Here is a 15,142-nt window from a genome sequence, read left to right on the forward strand (position 1 = left end):
CTGGTAAAACCCTCACCCTCCACTATGAAAACTAGACTGGTAAAACCCTCACCCTCCACTATGAAAACTAGACTGGTAAAACCCTCACCCTCCACTATGAAAACTAGACTGGTAAAACCCTCACCCTCCACTATGAAAACTAGACTGGTAAAACCCTCACCCTCCACTATGAAAACTAGACTGGTAAAACCCTCACCATCCACTATGAAAACTAGACTGGTAAAACCCTCACCATCCACTATGAAAACTAGACAGGTAAAACCCTCACCACTAACCCTCCACTATGAAAACTAGACTGGTAAAACCCTCACCACTAACCCTCTACTATAAAAACTAGACTGGTAAAACCCTCACCCTCCACTATGAAAACTAGACTGGTAAAACCCTCACCCTCCACTATGAAAACTAGACTGGTAAAACCCTCACCCTCCACTATGAAAACTAGACTGGTAAAACCCTCACCCTCCACTATGAAAACTAGACTGGTAAAACCCTCACCACTAACCCTCTACTATAAAAACTAGACTGGTAAACCCTCAACACTAACCCTCCACTATAAAAACTAGACTGGTAAAACCCTCACCACTAACCCTCTACTATAAAAACTAGACTGGTAAACCCTCAACACTAACCCTCCACTATAAAAACTAGACTGGTAAAACCCTCACCACTAACCCTCCACTATAAAAACTAGACTGGTAAAACCCTCACCCTCCACTATGAAAACTAGACTGGTAAAACCCTCACCCTCCACTATGAAAACTAGACTGGTAAAACCCTCACCCTCCACTATGAAAACTAGACTGGTAAAACCCTCACCACTAACCCTCACCCTCCACTATGAAAACTAGACTGGTAAAACCCTCACCCTCCACTATGAAAACTAGACTGGTAAAACCCTCACCCTCCACTATGAAAACTAGACTGGTAAAACCCTCACCCTCCACTATGAAAACTAGACTGGTAAAACCCTCACCCTCCACTATGAAAACTAGACTGGTAAAACCCTCACCACTAACCCTCCACTATGAAAACTAGACTGGTAAAACCCTCACCCTCCACTATGAAAACTAGACTGGTAAAACCCTCACCCTCCACTATGAAAACTAGACTGGTAAAACCCTCACCCTCCACTATGAAAACTAGACTGGTAAAACCCTCACCCTCCACTATGAAAACTAGACTGGTAAAACCCTCACCACTAACCCTCCACTATGAAAACTAGACTGGTAAAACCCTCACCCTCCACTATGAAAACTAGACTGGTAAAACCCTCACCACTAACCCTTACCCTCCACTATGAAAACTAGACAGGTAAAACCCTCACCCTCCACTATGAAAACTAGACTGGTAAAACCCTCACCCTCCACTATGAAAACTAGACTGGTAAAACCCTCACCCTCCACTATGAAAACTAGACTGGTAAAACCCTCACCACTAACCCCCACCCTCCACTATGAAAACTAGACTGGTAAAACCCTCACCCTCCACTATGAAAACTAGACTGGTAAAACCCTCACCCTCCACTATGAAAACTAGACAGGTTTTGAACCCTGTGTCACACCACAGGATATCTTGGCCCTGGTAGATACACAGCCGTTTGCATTAACACATTGTTCTCTATCATAAACATGAACTATATATCTAATTATATGCTAAATCATGACACACATAATAATGCAATCTAGAAAGTAATATTTAATGATCGACCGTGTCAAACGCTTTGGGATAAATCTGTAAAGATACCGTTCATTGTTGTTCACGGATGTAAAGATTTTATCCACGTGTTGAGAAAGAGCCGTATCTGTGGAGTAGTTTTTTATGAAAAACATATTGGTGCTCATATAGAATATAGTGTTGATTTAAATGTTTCAGCATTCTCTTATGCAGCAATTTTTCTAGGACTTTAGAAAAACATGGTAGTACAGATATTTGGAGTGATAATTTGTAAAATATCTTGGATCTCCAGATTTATAGAGAGAGGTATAACTTTCGCAATTTTTGAATCTTTAGGAACAATACCAGTTGGGATTGACTTGGTGAAGATGGACGTTATAAAGAGGCTCAGTGATCGAGGAAGACACCGATTTCACCACAGAGACACCGATCTCATCATGACCTGCTGCCGATATCTTTAAGTTACCGATGACCTCCATCGCCTCCCATCAGGAGGATCACACTGAAGCAGAGAAGGGACATGTAACCCAGGGGGATTTCCATCCGTTTTCTCTGTTGTCTTTGACAGAGAGGACATTGACATGGGGGAGTTGTACAGGCCTTTTTTCTTACTCAACAGATGATTGATGAACCTTTTACACAACTTTTCATTATTTTTTTTTTACTGAGGGTTTTATGAGACCGGGTTGAGAAAACCCAAGGTTTCCAGAACCTTCTGCTGCTCTCTTACGTGACTTAACTAAGGCAAAGCAGTGGTGAAATACAGAAATTGAAAGATGTGAGTCTGGCAAGCAGACTCCAAATCAGCCTGAATATATATATATATCATCAATCAACATCTTAAAGCGATCATAATTACTTCAGTTAAATATTCTACATTCTACTAATCATTCCCATCTGTTCATTTTCCAGTTGCCGAAGAAAAGTGGAAAGTGGTCATACATTTCAATTAAAAGTACACCTGTTATTACCTGCCACAATATTTAAAGAATCAATAAGGGAGTCAGAGGAACTGGTCAGTCTCGTGGGCTTATAGACGAGGGGATACAGATATCTGCAGTATAAACTACTCAACAAGGCAGGTGAACTGGTCAGTCTCGTGGGCTTATAGACGAGGGGATACAGATATCTACAGTATAAACTACTCAACAAGGCAGGTGGACTGGTCAGTCTCGTGGGCTTATAGACGAGGGGATACAGATATCTACAGTATAAACTACTCAACAAGGCAGGTGGACTGGTCAGTCTCGTGGGCTTATAGACGAGGGGATACAGATATCTACAGTATAAACTACTCAACAAGGCAGGTGGACTGGTCAGTCTCGTGGGCTTATAGACGAGGGGATACAGATATCTACAGTATAAACTACTCAACAAGGCAGGTGAACTGGTCAGTCTCGTGGGCTTATAGACGAGGGGATACAGATATCTGCAGTATAAACTACTCAACAAGGCAGGTGGACTGGTCAGTCTCGTGGGCTTATAGACGAGGGGATACAGATATCTACAGTATAAACTACTCAACAAGGCAGGTGGACTGGTCAGTCTCGTGGGCTTATAGACGAGGGGATACAGATATCTACAGTATAAACTACTCAACAAGGCAGGTGGACTGGTCAGTCTCGTGGGCTTATAGACGAGGGGATACAGATATCTACAGTATAAACTACTCAACAAGGCAGGTGGACTGGTCAGTCTCGTGGGCTTATAGACGAGGGGATACAGATATCTACAGTATAAACTACTCAACAAGGCAGGTGGACTGGTCAGTCTTGTGGGCTTATAGACGAGGGGATACAGATATCTACAGTATAAACTACTCAACAAGGCAGGTGGACTGGTCAGTCTCGTGGGTTTATAGACGAGGGGATACAGATATCTACAGTATAAACTACTCAACAAGGCAGGTGGACTGGTCAGTCTCGTGGGCTTATAGACGAGGGGATACAGATATCTACAGTATAAACTACTCAACAAGGCAGGTGGACTGGTCAGTCTCGTGGGCTTATAGATGGGATACAGATATCTACAGTATAAACTACTCAACAAGGCAGGTGGACTGGTCAGTCTCGTGGGCTTATAGACGAGGGGATACAGAGATCTACAGTATAAACTATTCAACAAGGCAGGTGAACTGGTCAGTCTCGTGGGCTTATAGACGAGGGGATACAGAGATCTACAGTATAAACTATTCAACAAGGCAGGTGGACTGGTCAGTCTCGTGGGCTTATAGACGAGGGGATACAGATATCTACAGTATAAACTACTCAACAAGGCAGGTGGACTGGTCAGTCTCGTGGGCTTATAGATGGGATACAGATATCTACAGTATAAACTACTCAACAAGGCAGGTGGACTGGTCAGTCTCGTGGGCTTATAGACGAGGGGATACAGATATCTACAGTATAAACTACTCAACAAGGCAGGTGGACTGGTCAGTCTCGTGGGCTTATAGACGAGGGGATACAGATATCTACAGTATAAACTACTCAACAAGGCAGGTGGACTGGTCAGTCTCGTGGGCTTATAGACGAGGGGATACAGATATCTACAGTATAAACTACTCAACAAGGCAGGTGGACTGGTCAGTCTCGTGGGCTTATAGACGAGGGGATACAGATATCTACAGTATAAACTACTCAACAAGGCAGGTGGACTGGTCAGTCTCGTGGGCTTATAGACGAGGGGATACAGATATCTACAGTATAAACTACTCAACAAGGCAGGTGGACTGGTCTGTCTCGTGGGCTTATAGACGAGGGGATACAGATATCTACAGTATAAACTACTCAACAAGGCAGGTGGACTGGTCAGTCTCGTGGGCTTATAGACGAGGGGATACAGATATCTGCAGTATAAACTACTCAACAAGGCAGGTGGACTGGTCAGTCTCGTGGGCTTATAGACGAGGGGATACAGATATCTGCAGTATAAACTACTCAACAAGGCAGGTGGACTGGTCAGTCTCGTGGGCTTATAGACGAGGGGATACAGATATCTACAGTATAAACTACTCAACAAGGCAGGTGGACTGGTCAGTCTCGTGGGCTTATAGATGGGATACAGATATCTACAGTATAAACTACTCAACAAGGCAGGTGGACTGGTCAGTCTCGTGGGCTTATAGACGAGGGGATACAGAGATCTACAGTATAAACTATTCAACAAGGCAGGTGGACTGGTCAGTCTCGTGGGCTTATAGACGAGGGGATACAGATATCTACAGTATAAACTACTCAACAAGGCAGGTGGACTGGTCAGTCTCGTGGGCTTATAGACGAGGGGATACAGATATCTACAGTATAAACTACTCAACAAGGCAGGTGGACTGGTCAGTCTCGTGGGCTTATAGACGAGGGGATACAGATATCTACAGTATAAACTACTCAACAAGGCAGGTGGACTGGTCAGTCTCGTGGGCTTATAGACGAGGGGATACAGATATCTACAGTATAAACTACTCAACAAGGCAGGTGGACTGGTCAGTCTCGTGGGCTTATAGAGGGGATACAGATATCTACAGTATAAACTACTCAACAAGGCAGGTGGACTGGTCAGTCTCGTGGGCTTATAGATGGGATACAGATATCTACAGTATAAACTACTCAACAAGGCAGGTGGACTGGTCAGTCTCGTGGGCTTATAGACGAGGGGATACCGATATCTACAGTATAAACTACTCAACAAGGCAGGTGGACTGGTCAGTCTCGTGGGCTTATAGACGAAGGGATACAGATATCTACAGTATAAACTACTCAACAAGGCAGGTGGACTGGTCTGTCTCGTGGGCTTATAGACGAGGGGATACAGATATCTGCAGTATAAACTACTCAACAAGGCAGGTGGACTGGTCAGTCCACCTGATCACCCAATGGAAATCACCCAATCCTTGTAATCACCCAATAGAAATCACCCAATCCTTGTAATCACCCAATAGAAAACACCCAATTCTTGTAATCACCCAATAGAAATCACCCAATCCTTGTACTCACCCAATGGAAATCACCCAATCCTTGTAATCAATCAATATAAATCACCCAATCCTTGTAATCACCCAATAGAAATCACCCAATCCTTGTAATCACCCAATAGAAAACACATTTTTAGCTTCACTATTAATCCAATCCCAGGTCGATGCAAGGACATCAATGAAACTACCAAAGTCAGGGAAGACAGAGACGACCCTAGAGAAGCCAGGGAAGACAGAGACGACCCTAGAGAAGCCAGGGAAGACAGAGACGACCCTAGAGAAGACAGAAACGACCCTAGAGAGCCAAGGGAAGACGTAGACGACCCTAGAGAGCCCAGGGAAGACAGAGACGACCGAAGAGAGCCTAGGGAAAACAGAAACGACCCTAGAGAGCCCAGGGAAGACGTAGACGACACTAGAGAGCCCAGGGAAGACAGAGACGACGCAAGAGAGCCCAGGGAAGACAGAGACGACCATAGAGAGCCCAGGGAAGACAGAGACGACCCTAGAGAGCCCAGGGAAGACAGAGACAACCCTAGAGAGCCCAGGGAAGACAGAGACGACGCAAGAGAGCCCAGGGAAGACAGAGACGACCATAGAGAGCCCAGGGAAGACAGAGACGACCCTAGAGAGCCCAGGGAAGACAGAGACGACCATAGAGAGCCCAGGGACGACAGAGACGACCCTAGAGAGCCCGGGGAAGACAGAGGCGACCCTAGAGAGCCCAGGGAAGACAGAGACGACGCAAGAGAGCCCAGGGAAGACAGAGACGACCATAGAGAGCCCAGGGAAGACAGAGACGACCCTAGAGAGCCCAGGGAAGACAGAGACGACCCTAGAGAGCCCAGGGAAGACAGAGACGACCCTAGAGAGCCAAGGGAAGACAGAGACGACCCTAGAGAGCCTGGGGAAGACAGAGGCGACCCTAGAGAGCCCAGGGAAGACAGAGACGACCCTAGAGAGCCCAGGTAAGACAGACGACTCTAGAGAGCCCAGGGAAGACAGAGACGACCCTAGAGAGCCCGGGGAAGACAGAGACGACCCTAGAGAGCCCGGGGAAGACAGAGGCGACCCTAGAGAGCCCAGGGAAGACAGACGACCCTAGAGAGCCCAGGGAAGACAGACGACTCTAGAGAGCCCAGGGAAGACAGAGACGACCCTAGAGAGCCCGGGGAAGACAGAGACGACCCTAGAGAGCCCGGGGAAGACAGAGACGACCCTAGAGAGCCCGGGGAAGACAGAGACGACCCTAGAGAGCCCAGGGAAGACAGACGACCCTAGAGAGCCCAGGGAAGACAGACGACTCTAGAGCGCCCAGGGAAGAAAGAGACGACCCTAGAGAGCCCAGGGAAGACAGACGACTCTAGAGAGCCCAGGTAAGACAGAGACGACCCTAGAGAGCCCAGGGAAGACAGAGACGACCCTAGAGAGCCCAGGGAAGACAGAGACGACCCTAGAGAGCCCAGGGAAGACAGAGACGACCCTAGAGAGCCCAGGGAAGACAGAGACGACCCTAGAGAGCCCGGGGAAGACAGAGACGACCCTAGAGAGCCCAGGGAAGACAGAGACGACCCTAGAGAGCCCAGGGAAGACAGAGACGACCCTAGAGAGCCCAGGGAAGACAGAGACGAACCTAGAGAGCCCAGGGAAGACAGAGACGACCCTAGAGAGCCCAGGGAAGACAGAGACGACCCTAGAGAGCCCAGGGAAGACAGAGACGACCCTAGAGAGCCCAGGGAAGACAGAGACGACCCTAGAGAGCCCAGGGAAGACAGAGACGACCCTAGAAGAAACATTCAGCCAGCAGGGTAAGAGAACATGGCGGAGGTAGCTGCAAGGCAAGTGTGTGTATATCTGTCCATGTATGTGTGTACTCACTGGAGACGGTGAGCAGGCTGAAGGACAGTTTGTTCCTGGGGGTGATGGGTGGGGGGCCCGGGGAGGAATGGGGCTGGGGGGGTCCGGGGGACACAGAGAGACGGCGGTCTCCACTCAACAGGTTCAACACCTGACTCTTTGGTCTCTGAGGCCTCAGTGGGCTGATCTGAACACAGAGAGAGAGAGAGAGAAGAGAAGAGACGTATCACAGATCCTGTAGGAATCAAATCAAATCAAATCAAAAAATAGATAAGAGGACGCGGGCGGATCTGATGACGTCTGGAGAGAGCCATCAGAGATCAGGATGCTATCAATCAATCAATCAATCAGGAGAGAAGGAAGGCAGGAGAGAGCCATCGGAGATCAGGATGCTATCAATCAATCAATCAATCAGGAGAGAAGGAAGGCAGGAGAGAGCCATCGGAGATCAGGATGCTATCAATCAATCAATCATTCAGGAGAGAGGGAAGGAAGGAGAGAGCCATCAGAGATCAGGATGCTATCAATCAATCAATCATTCAGGAGAGAAGGAAGGAAGGAGAGAGCCATCAGAGATCAGGATGCTATCAATCAATCAATCAATCAGGAGAGAAGGAAGGAAGGAGAGAGAGAGCAATACATAAAAAGCAAGCAAGAAACAAAGAAAGAGAGGAGGGAGAGAAAGGAGGGAGAGAAAGGAGGGAGAAAGAAAGATGCCACCTAAAACCATCATGTTGCTATCAAACATATTGTTTATTAGAAGTCAGACCATCAAAACTACATCACAGTAGAAAACCATCTAAACTACATCTCAATAGTATTCAATAGAAAAACATCTAAACTACATCTCAATAGAATTCAATAGAAAAAAATCTAAACTACATCTCAATAGAACTCAATCGAAAACCATCTAAACTACATCTCAATAGAAAACCATCTAAACTACATCTCAATAGAAAACCATCTAAACTACATCTCAATCGAAAACCATCTAAACTACATCTCAATAGAAAACCATCTAAACTACATCTCAATCGAAAACCATCTAAACTACATCTCAATAGAAAACCATCTAAACTACATCTCAATAGATCTCAATAGAAAACCATCTAAACTACATCTCAATCGAAAAACATCTAAACTACATCTCAATATAACTCAATAGAAAACCATCTAAACTACATCTCACTAGAAAACCATCTAAAATACATCTCACTAGAAAACCATCTAAACTACATCTCAATCGAAAAACATCTAAACTACATCTCAATCGAAAAACATCTAAACTACATCTCAATAGAACTCAATAGAAAACCATCTAAACTACATCTCACTACATCTCAATAGAAAACCATCTAAACTACATCCCAATAGAAAACCATCTAAACTACATCTCAATAGAACTCAATAGAAAACCATCTAAACTACATCTCACTACATCTCAATAGAAAACCATCTAAACTACATCCCAATAGAAAACCATCTAAACTACATCTCAATAGAAAACCATCTAAACTACATCTCAATAGAAAACCATCTAAACTACATCTCAATAGAAAACCATCTAAACTACATCTCAACAGAACTCAATAGAAAACCATCTAAACTACATCTCAATAGAAAACCATCTAAACTACATCTCAATAGAAAACCATCTAAACTACATCTCAACAGAACTCAATAGAAAACCATCTAAACTACATCTCAATAGACCTCAATAGAAAACCATCTAAACTACATCTCAATAGAAAACCATCTAAACTACATCTCAATAGAAAACCATCTAAACTACATCTCAATAGAAAACCATCTAAACTACATCACAATAGAACACCATCTCAATAGATCTCAATAGAAAACCATCTAAACTACATCTCAATAGAAAACCATCTAAACTACATCTCAATATAACTCAATAGAAAACCATCTAAACTACATCTCAATAGAAAACCATCTAAACTACATCTCAATAGAAAACCATCTAAACTACATCTCAATAGAAAACCATCTGAACTACATCCCAAAAGAAAACCATCTAAACTACATCTCAATAGAAAACCATCTAAACTACATCTCAATAGAAAACCATCTAAACTACATCTCACTAGAACACCATCTAAACTACATCTCAATAGAAAACCATCTAAACTACATCTCAATAGATCTCAATAGAAAACCATCTAAACTACATCTCAATAGAACACCATCTAAACTACATCTCAATAGATCTCAATAGAAAACCATCTAAACTACATCTCAATAGAACTCAATAGAAAACCATCTAAACTACATCTCAATAGATCTCAATAGAAAACCATCTAAACTACATCTCAATAGATCTCAATAGAAAACCATCTAAACTACATCTCAATAGAACACCATCTAAACTACATCTCAATAGATCTCAATAGAAAACCATCTAAACTACATCTCAATAGAAAACCATCTAAACTACATCTCAATAGAAAACCATCTAAACTACATCTCAATAGATCTCAATAGAAAACCATCTAAACTACATCTCAATAGATCTCAATAGAAAACCATCTAAACTACATCTCAATAGAAAACCATCTAAACTACATCTCAATAGAAAACCATCTAAACTACATCTCAATAGAAAACCATCTGAACTACATCTCAATAGAAAACCATCTAAACTACATCTCAATAGATCTCAACAGAAAACCATCTAAACTACATCTCAATAGATCTCAATAGAAAACCATCTAAACTACATCTCAATAGAAAACCATCTAAACTACATCTCAATAGAAAACCATCTAAACTACATCTCAATAGATCTCAATAGAAAACCATCTGAACTACATCTCAATAGAAAACCATCTAAACTACATCTCACTAGAACACCATCTAAACTACATCTCAATAGAAAACCATCTAAACTACATCTCAATAGATCTCAATAGAAAACCATCTAAACTACATCTCAATAGAACACCATCCAAACTACATCTCAATAGATCTCAATAGAAAACCATCCAAACTACATCTCAATAGAACTCAATAGAAAACCATCCAAACTACATCTCAATAGATCTCAATAGAAAACCATCCAAACTACATCTCAATAGAACTCAATAGAAAACCATCCAAACTACATCTCAATAGATCTCAATAGAAAACTATCTAAACTACATCTCAATAGAAAACCATCTAAACTACATCTCAATAGACCTCAGTAGAAAACCATCTAAACTACATCTCAATAGAAAACCATCTAAACTACATCTCACTAGAAAACCAATTAAATGTACTGCACTGAAAGGCCAACTGTGTCTAAGCTGAAGAATAACAAACGAGAGAGCAATTAAATACCATTTAGGGTGAAAATTGCTTTCGTATCCTCGTCGGGATTGGCTCATCGTATTCCTCTCTGAACATGCAAATATGTACAGAGGCTATTTGTATTTCTAAAGCTGGGTATAGATTGAAACTCACGTTTACTGTCAGCTTACTGCATCTTATTTGTGGTTAGTGCCTCAATATTGGTTTCACATGGTAGGGCATAATTTCAATCTGTATTGTGAAGAAGTTTTAAAGGGCTCCACACTTATATATATATATATATTGTAGACAATTAGCTGTTGATTCACAAGTTAATTTGTCATTCAACCCCGCTGTAAAACTCAAAGTCAGTCAACAACAGGGTGATGCTTAGAGTGGATTTATTTAACGGAGACAGTACAGTTTACAGCTGTTAGCCTCTTCCCTGTGCCAATGATGTTGAATGAAAGAGTAATCGCTCCTCTCTTCTCAGGCCCCGAGGAAGAAGCTCTATCAGGGGCCAGGTGCCTGGCTGGCTGATCTACCACCAGGGGAATCTAGGGGCCAGACGACTGGCTGACTGATCTACCACCAGGGGAATCTAGGGGCCAGGCACCTGGCTGGCTGATCTACCACCAGGGGAATCTAGGGGCCAGACGACTGATGCCTGGATGGCTGATCTACCACCAGGGGAATCTAGGGGCCAGACGACTGATGCCTGGCTGGCTGATCTACCACCAGAGGAATCTAGGGGCCAGACGACTGATGCCTGGATGGCTGATCTACCACCAGGGGAATCTAGGGGCCAGACGACTGACGCCTGGCTGGCTGATCTACCACCAGGGGAATCTAGGGGCCAGACGACTGGCTGGATGATCTACCACCAGGGGAATCTAGGGGCCAGACGACTGGCTGACTGATCTACCACCAGGGGAATCTAGGGGCCAGACGACTGGCTGGCTGATCTACCACCAGGGGAATCTAGGGGCCAGACGACTGGCTGGCTGATCTACCACCAGGGGAATCTAGGGGCCAGACGACTGGCTGGCTGACTGATCTGCCACCAGGGGAATCTAGGGGCCAGACAACTGGCTGGCTGATCTACCACCAGGGGAATTTAGGGGCCAGACGACTGGCTGGCTCATCTACCACCTGGGGAATCTAGGGGTCACACTCTGATTATTTTCTTAATTGAATTACCGACTGGTGGCTTCATCCCAAAGAGCCAGAGCAGAGGGCTTTGGTGCTCTGCTGCTGTAATGAAGAGAAGAGGAGGGAGGGAGGGAGGAGAGGAGCTATGGGAGGGAGGGAGGAGAAAAGCTGAGGGATATAATTATGTGGTGAGGAGAGAGGTAGGAAGGGGAGGAGGCAGGCAGGGTGGAGGGAGGGAGGGAGGAGGGAGGGAGGTAGGGTGGAGCAAGGGAGGCAAGGACAGAGGGAGGGAGAGGGAGGAGAAGGAGGAGGGAGGGAGAGGGAGGAGAGGAAGGAGGGGGGAAGGGAGGGAGGGGAGGAGAGGAGGGAGGAAGCGAGGGAGGAGAGGAGGGAGGAGGGGAGGAGGGAGGGAGGAGAGGAGGAGGGAGGAAGGGAGGGAGGAGAGGAGGAGGGAGAGGGAGGAGAGGAGAGAGGGAGGGAGGGAGGGAGGAGAGGAGAGGAGAGGAGAGGAGAGGGAAGAGAGGAAGAGGAGGAGGAGCAGAGCCAGGGATAGTCCCCCCCTCACCGTCTCTGACAGTATGACTGCCTCGGCGGGCTGCAGGGAGATGTCTGTGGTCTTCAGCTCCTTGTCAAAGATCTCCTGGTGTTTACTGTTCCTCTTCTCTTTCTTCTTGTCCTTCCTCTCCCTCTCTGACTCGTCGCGCTCCAGCTTGTCCTGGGACTTGCAGTGCAACTTCTTTGGCAGGAGAGGCTCTAGGGCAAAGCTGGGAGGGAGAGGACAACAGGGAGAAGGAGTGAACATGCAGGGCCTTTGGTAAGTATTCAGACCCAGTGATTTGTGCAGATTGTGTTATGTTACACAGCCTTATTCTAAAACGGATTAAATTAAATAAAAACTTGTGAGATATACACACCATACCCCATAATGACAAAAATGAAAACAGTTTTATTTTTTTTTGCACATTTAAAAATAAAAAACTGACATACCTTATTTACATAAGTATTCAGACCCTTTGCAATGAGACTCGAAATGTATCTTATCACATAAGTGTGTGTGTTTGTGTATACTATTGATTATTGAAAGCTGTGTTTTGAAATGTGAAAAAAAATTCCCTTTTCTCCTGACGTCCCCATTAGTCATATGTGCATCTGGACGTCCCCATTAGTCATATGTGCATCTGGACGTCCCCATTAGTCATATGTGCATCTGGACGTCCCCATTAGTCATATGTGCATCTGGACGTCCCCATTAGTCATATGTGCATCTGGAACGTCCCCATTAGTCATATGTGCATCTGGACGTCCCCATTAGTCATATGTGCATCTGGACGTCCCCATTAGTCATATGTGCATCTGGACGTCCCCATTAGTCATATGTGCATCTGGACGTCCCCATTAGTCATATGTGCATCTGGACGTCCCCATTAGTCATATGTGCATCTGGACGTCCCCATTAGTCATATGTGCATCTGGACGTCCCCATTAGTCATATGTGCATCTGGACGTCCCCATTAGTCATATGTGCATCTGGACGTCCCCATTAGTCATATGTGCATCTGGACGTCCCCATTAGTCATATGTGCATCTGGACGTCCCCATTAGTCATATGTGCATCTGGACGTCCCCATTAGTCATATGTGCATCTGGACGTCCCCATTAGTCATATGTGCATCTGGACGTCCCCATTAGTCATATGTGCATCTGGACGTCCCCATTCTACTGGTTCTATCTGGACGTCCCCATTAGTCATATGTGCATCTGGACGTCCCCATTAGTCATATGTGCATCTGGACGTCCCCATTAGTCATATGTGCATCTGGACGTCCCCATTAGTCATATGTGCATCTGGACGTCCCCATTAGTCATATGTGCATCTGGAACGTCCCCATTAGTCATATGTGCATCTGGACGTCCCCATTAGTCATATGTGCATCCTTGTGTCTGGTCCTTATTGAACGCTGTGTTCAGAAATTCAGAGAGGGGTGTCCCCATTCTACTGGTTCAATCTGGACGTCCCCATTCTACTGTTTCCATCTGGACGTCCCCATTCTACTGTTTCCATCTGGACGTCCCCATTCTACTGTTTCCATCTGGACGTCCCCATTCTACTGGTTCTATCTGGACGTCCCCATTCTACTGGTTCCATCTGAAAGTCCCCATTCTACTGGTTCTATATGGACGTCCCCATTCTACTGTTTCCATCTGGACGTCCCCATTCTACTGTTTCCATCTGGACGTCCCCATTCTACTGGTTCCATCTGGACGTCCCCATTCTACTGGTTCCATCTGGACGTCCCCATTCTACTGGTTCTATCTGGACGTCCCCATTCTACTGGTTCCATCTGGAAGTCCCCATTCTACTGTTTCCATCTGGACGTCCCCATTCTACTGTTTCCATCTGGACGTCCCCATTCTATTGGTTCCATCTGGACGTCCCCATTCTACTGTTTCCATCTGGACGTCCCCATTCTACTGTTTCCATCTGGACGTCCCCATTCTACTGGTTCCATCTGGACATCCCCATTCTACTGGTTCTATCTGGACGTCCCCATTCTACTGTTTCCATCTGGACGTCCCCATTCTACTGGTTCCATCTGGACGTCCCCATTCTACTGTTTCCATCTGGACGTCCCCATTCTACTGTTTCCATCTGGACGTCCCCATTCTACTGGTTCCATCTGGACGTCCCCATTCTACTGGTTCCATCTGGACGTCCCCATTCTACTGGTTCTATCTGGACGTCCCCATTCTACTGGTTCTATCTGGACGTCCCCATTAGTCATATGTGCATCCTTGTGTCTGGTCCTTATTGAACGCTGTGTTCAGAAATTCAGAGAGGGGTGTCCCCATTCTACTGTTTCCATCTGGACGTCCCCATTCTACTGTTTCCATCTGGACGTCCCCATTCTACTGTTTCCATCTGGACGTCCCCATTCTGTTTCCATCTGGACGTCCCCATTCTACTGGTTCCATCTGGACGTCCCCATTCTACTGTTTCCATCTGGACGTCCCCATTCTACTGTTTCCATCTGGACGTCCCCATTCTACTGGTTCCATCTGGACGTCCCCATTCTACTGGTTCCATCTGGACGTCCCCATTCTACTGGTTCTATCTGGACGTCCCCATTCTACTGGTTCCATCTGGACGTCCCCATTCTACTGGTTCTATCTGGACATCCCCATTCTACTGGTTCTATC

General features: G+C 45.2%; 1 protein-coding gene across 1 annotated transcript in view; it reads right to left on the reverse strand.

Moving 5' to 3' along the window:
• LOC110513667 (dedicator of cytokinesis protein 1) overlaps positions 1–15,142 on the reverse strand; it is a 527,949-nt gene that overhangs the window by 6,063 nt on the left and 506,744 nt on the right. Inside the window, exons 43-44 of the mRNA XM_036990103.1 lie at positions 12,510–12,708; positions 7,526–7,691 (exon numbers count right to left, since the gene is read on the reverse strand). Of these exons, the coding sequence (XP_036845998.1) occupies positions 7,526–7,691; positions 12,510–12,708 (365 nt within the window). The remainder of the gene's footprint in view (positions 1–7,525; positions 7,692–12,509; positions 12,709–15,142) is intronic.

This window comes from Oncorhynchus mykiss, chromosome 1 (assembly GCF_013265735.2).
Source record: "Oncorhynchus mykiss isolate Arlee chromosome 1, USDA_OmykA_1.1, whole genome shotgun sequence".
NCBI lineage: Eukaryota > Metazoa > Chordata > Actinopteri > Salmoniformes > Salmonidae > Oncorhynchus > Oncorhynchus mykiss.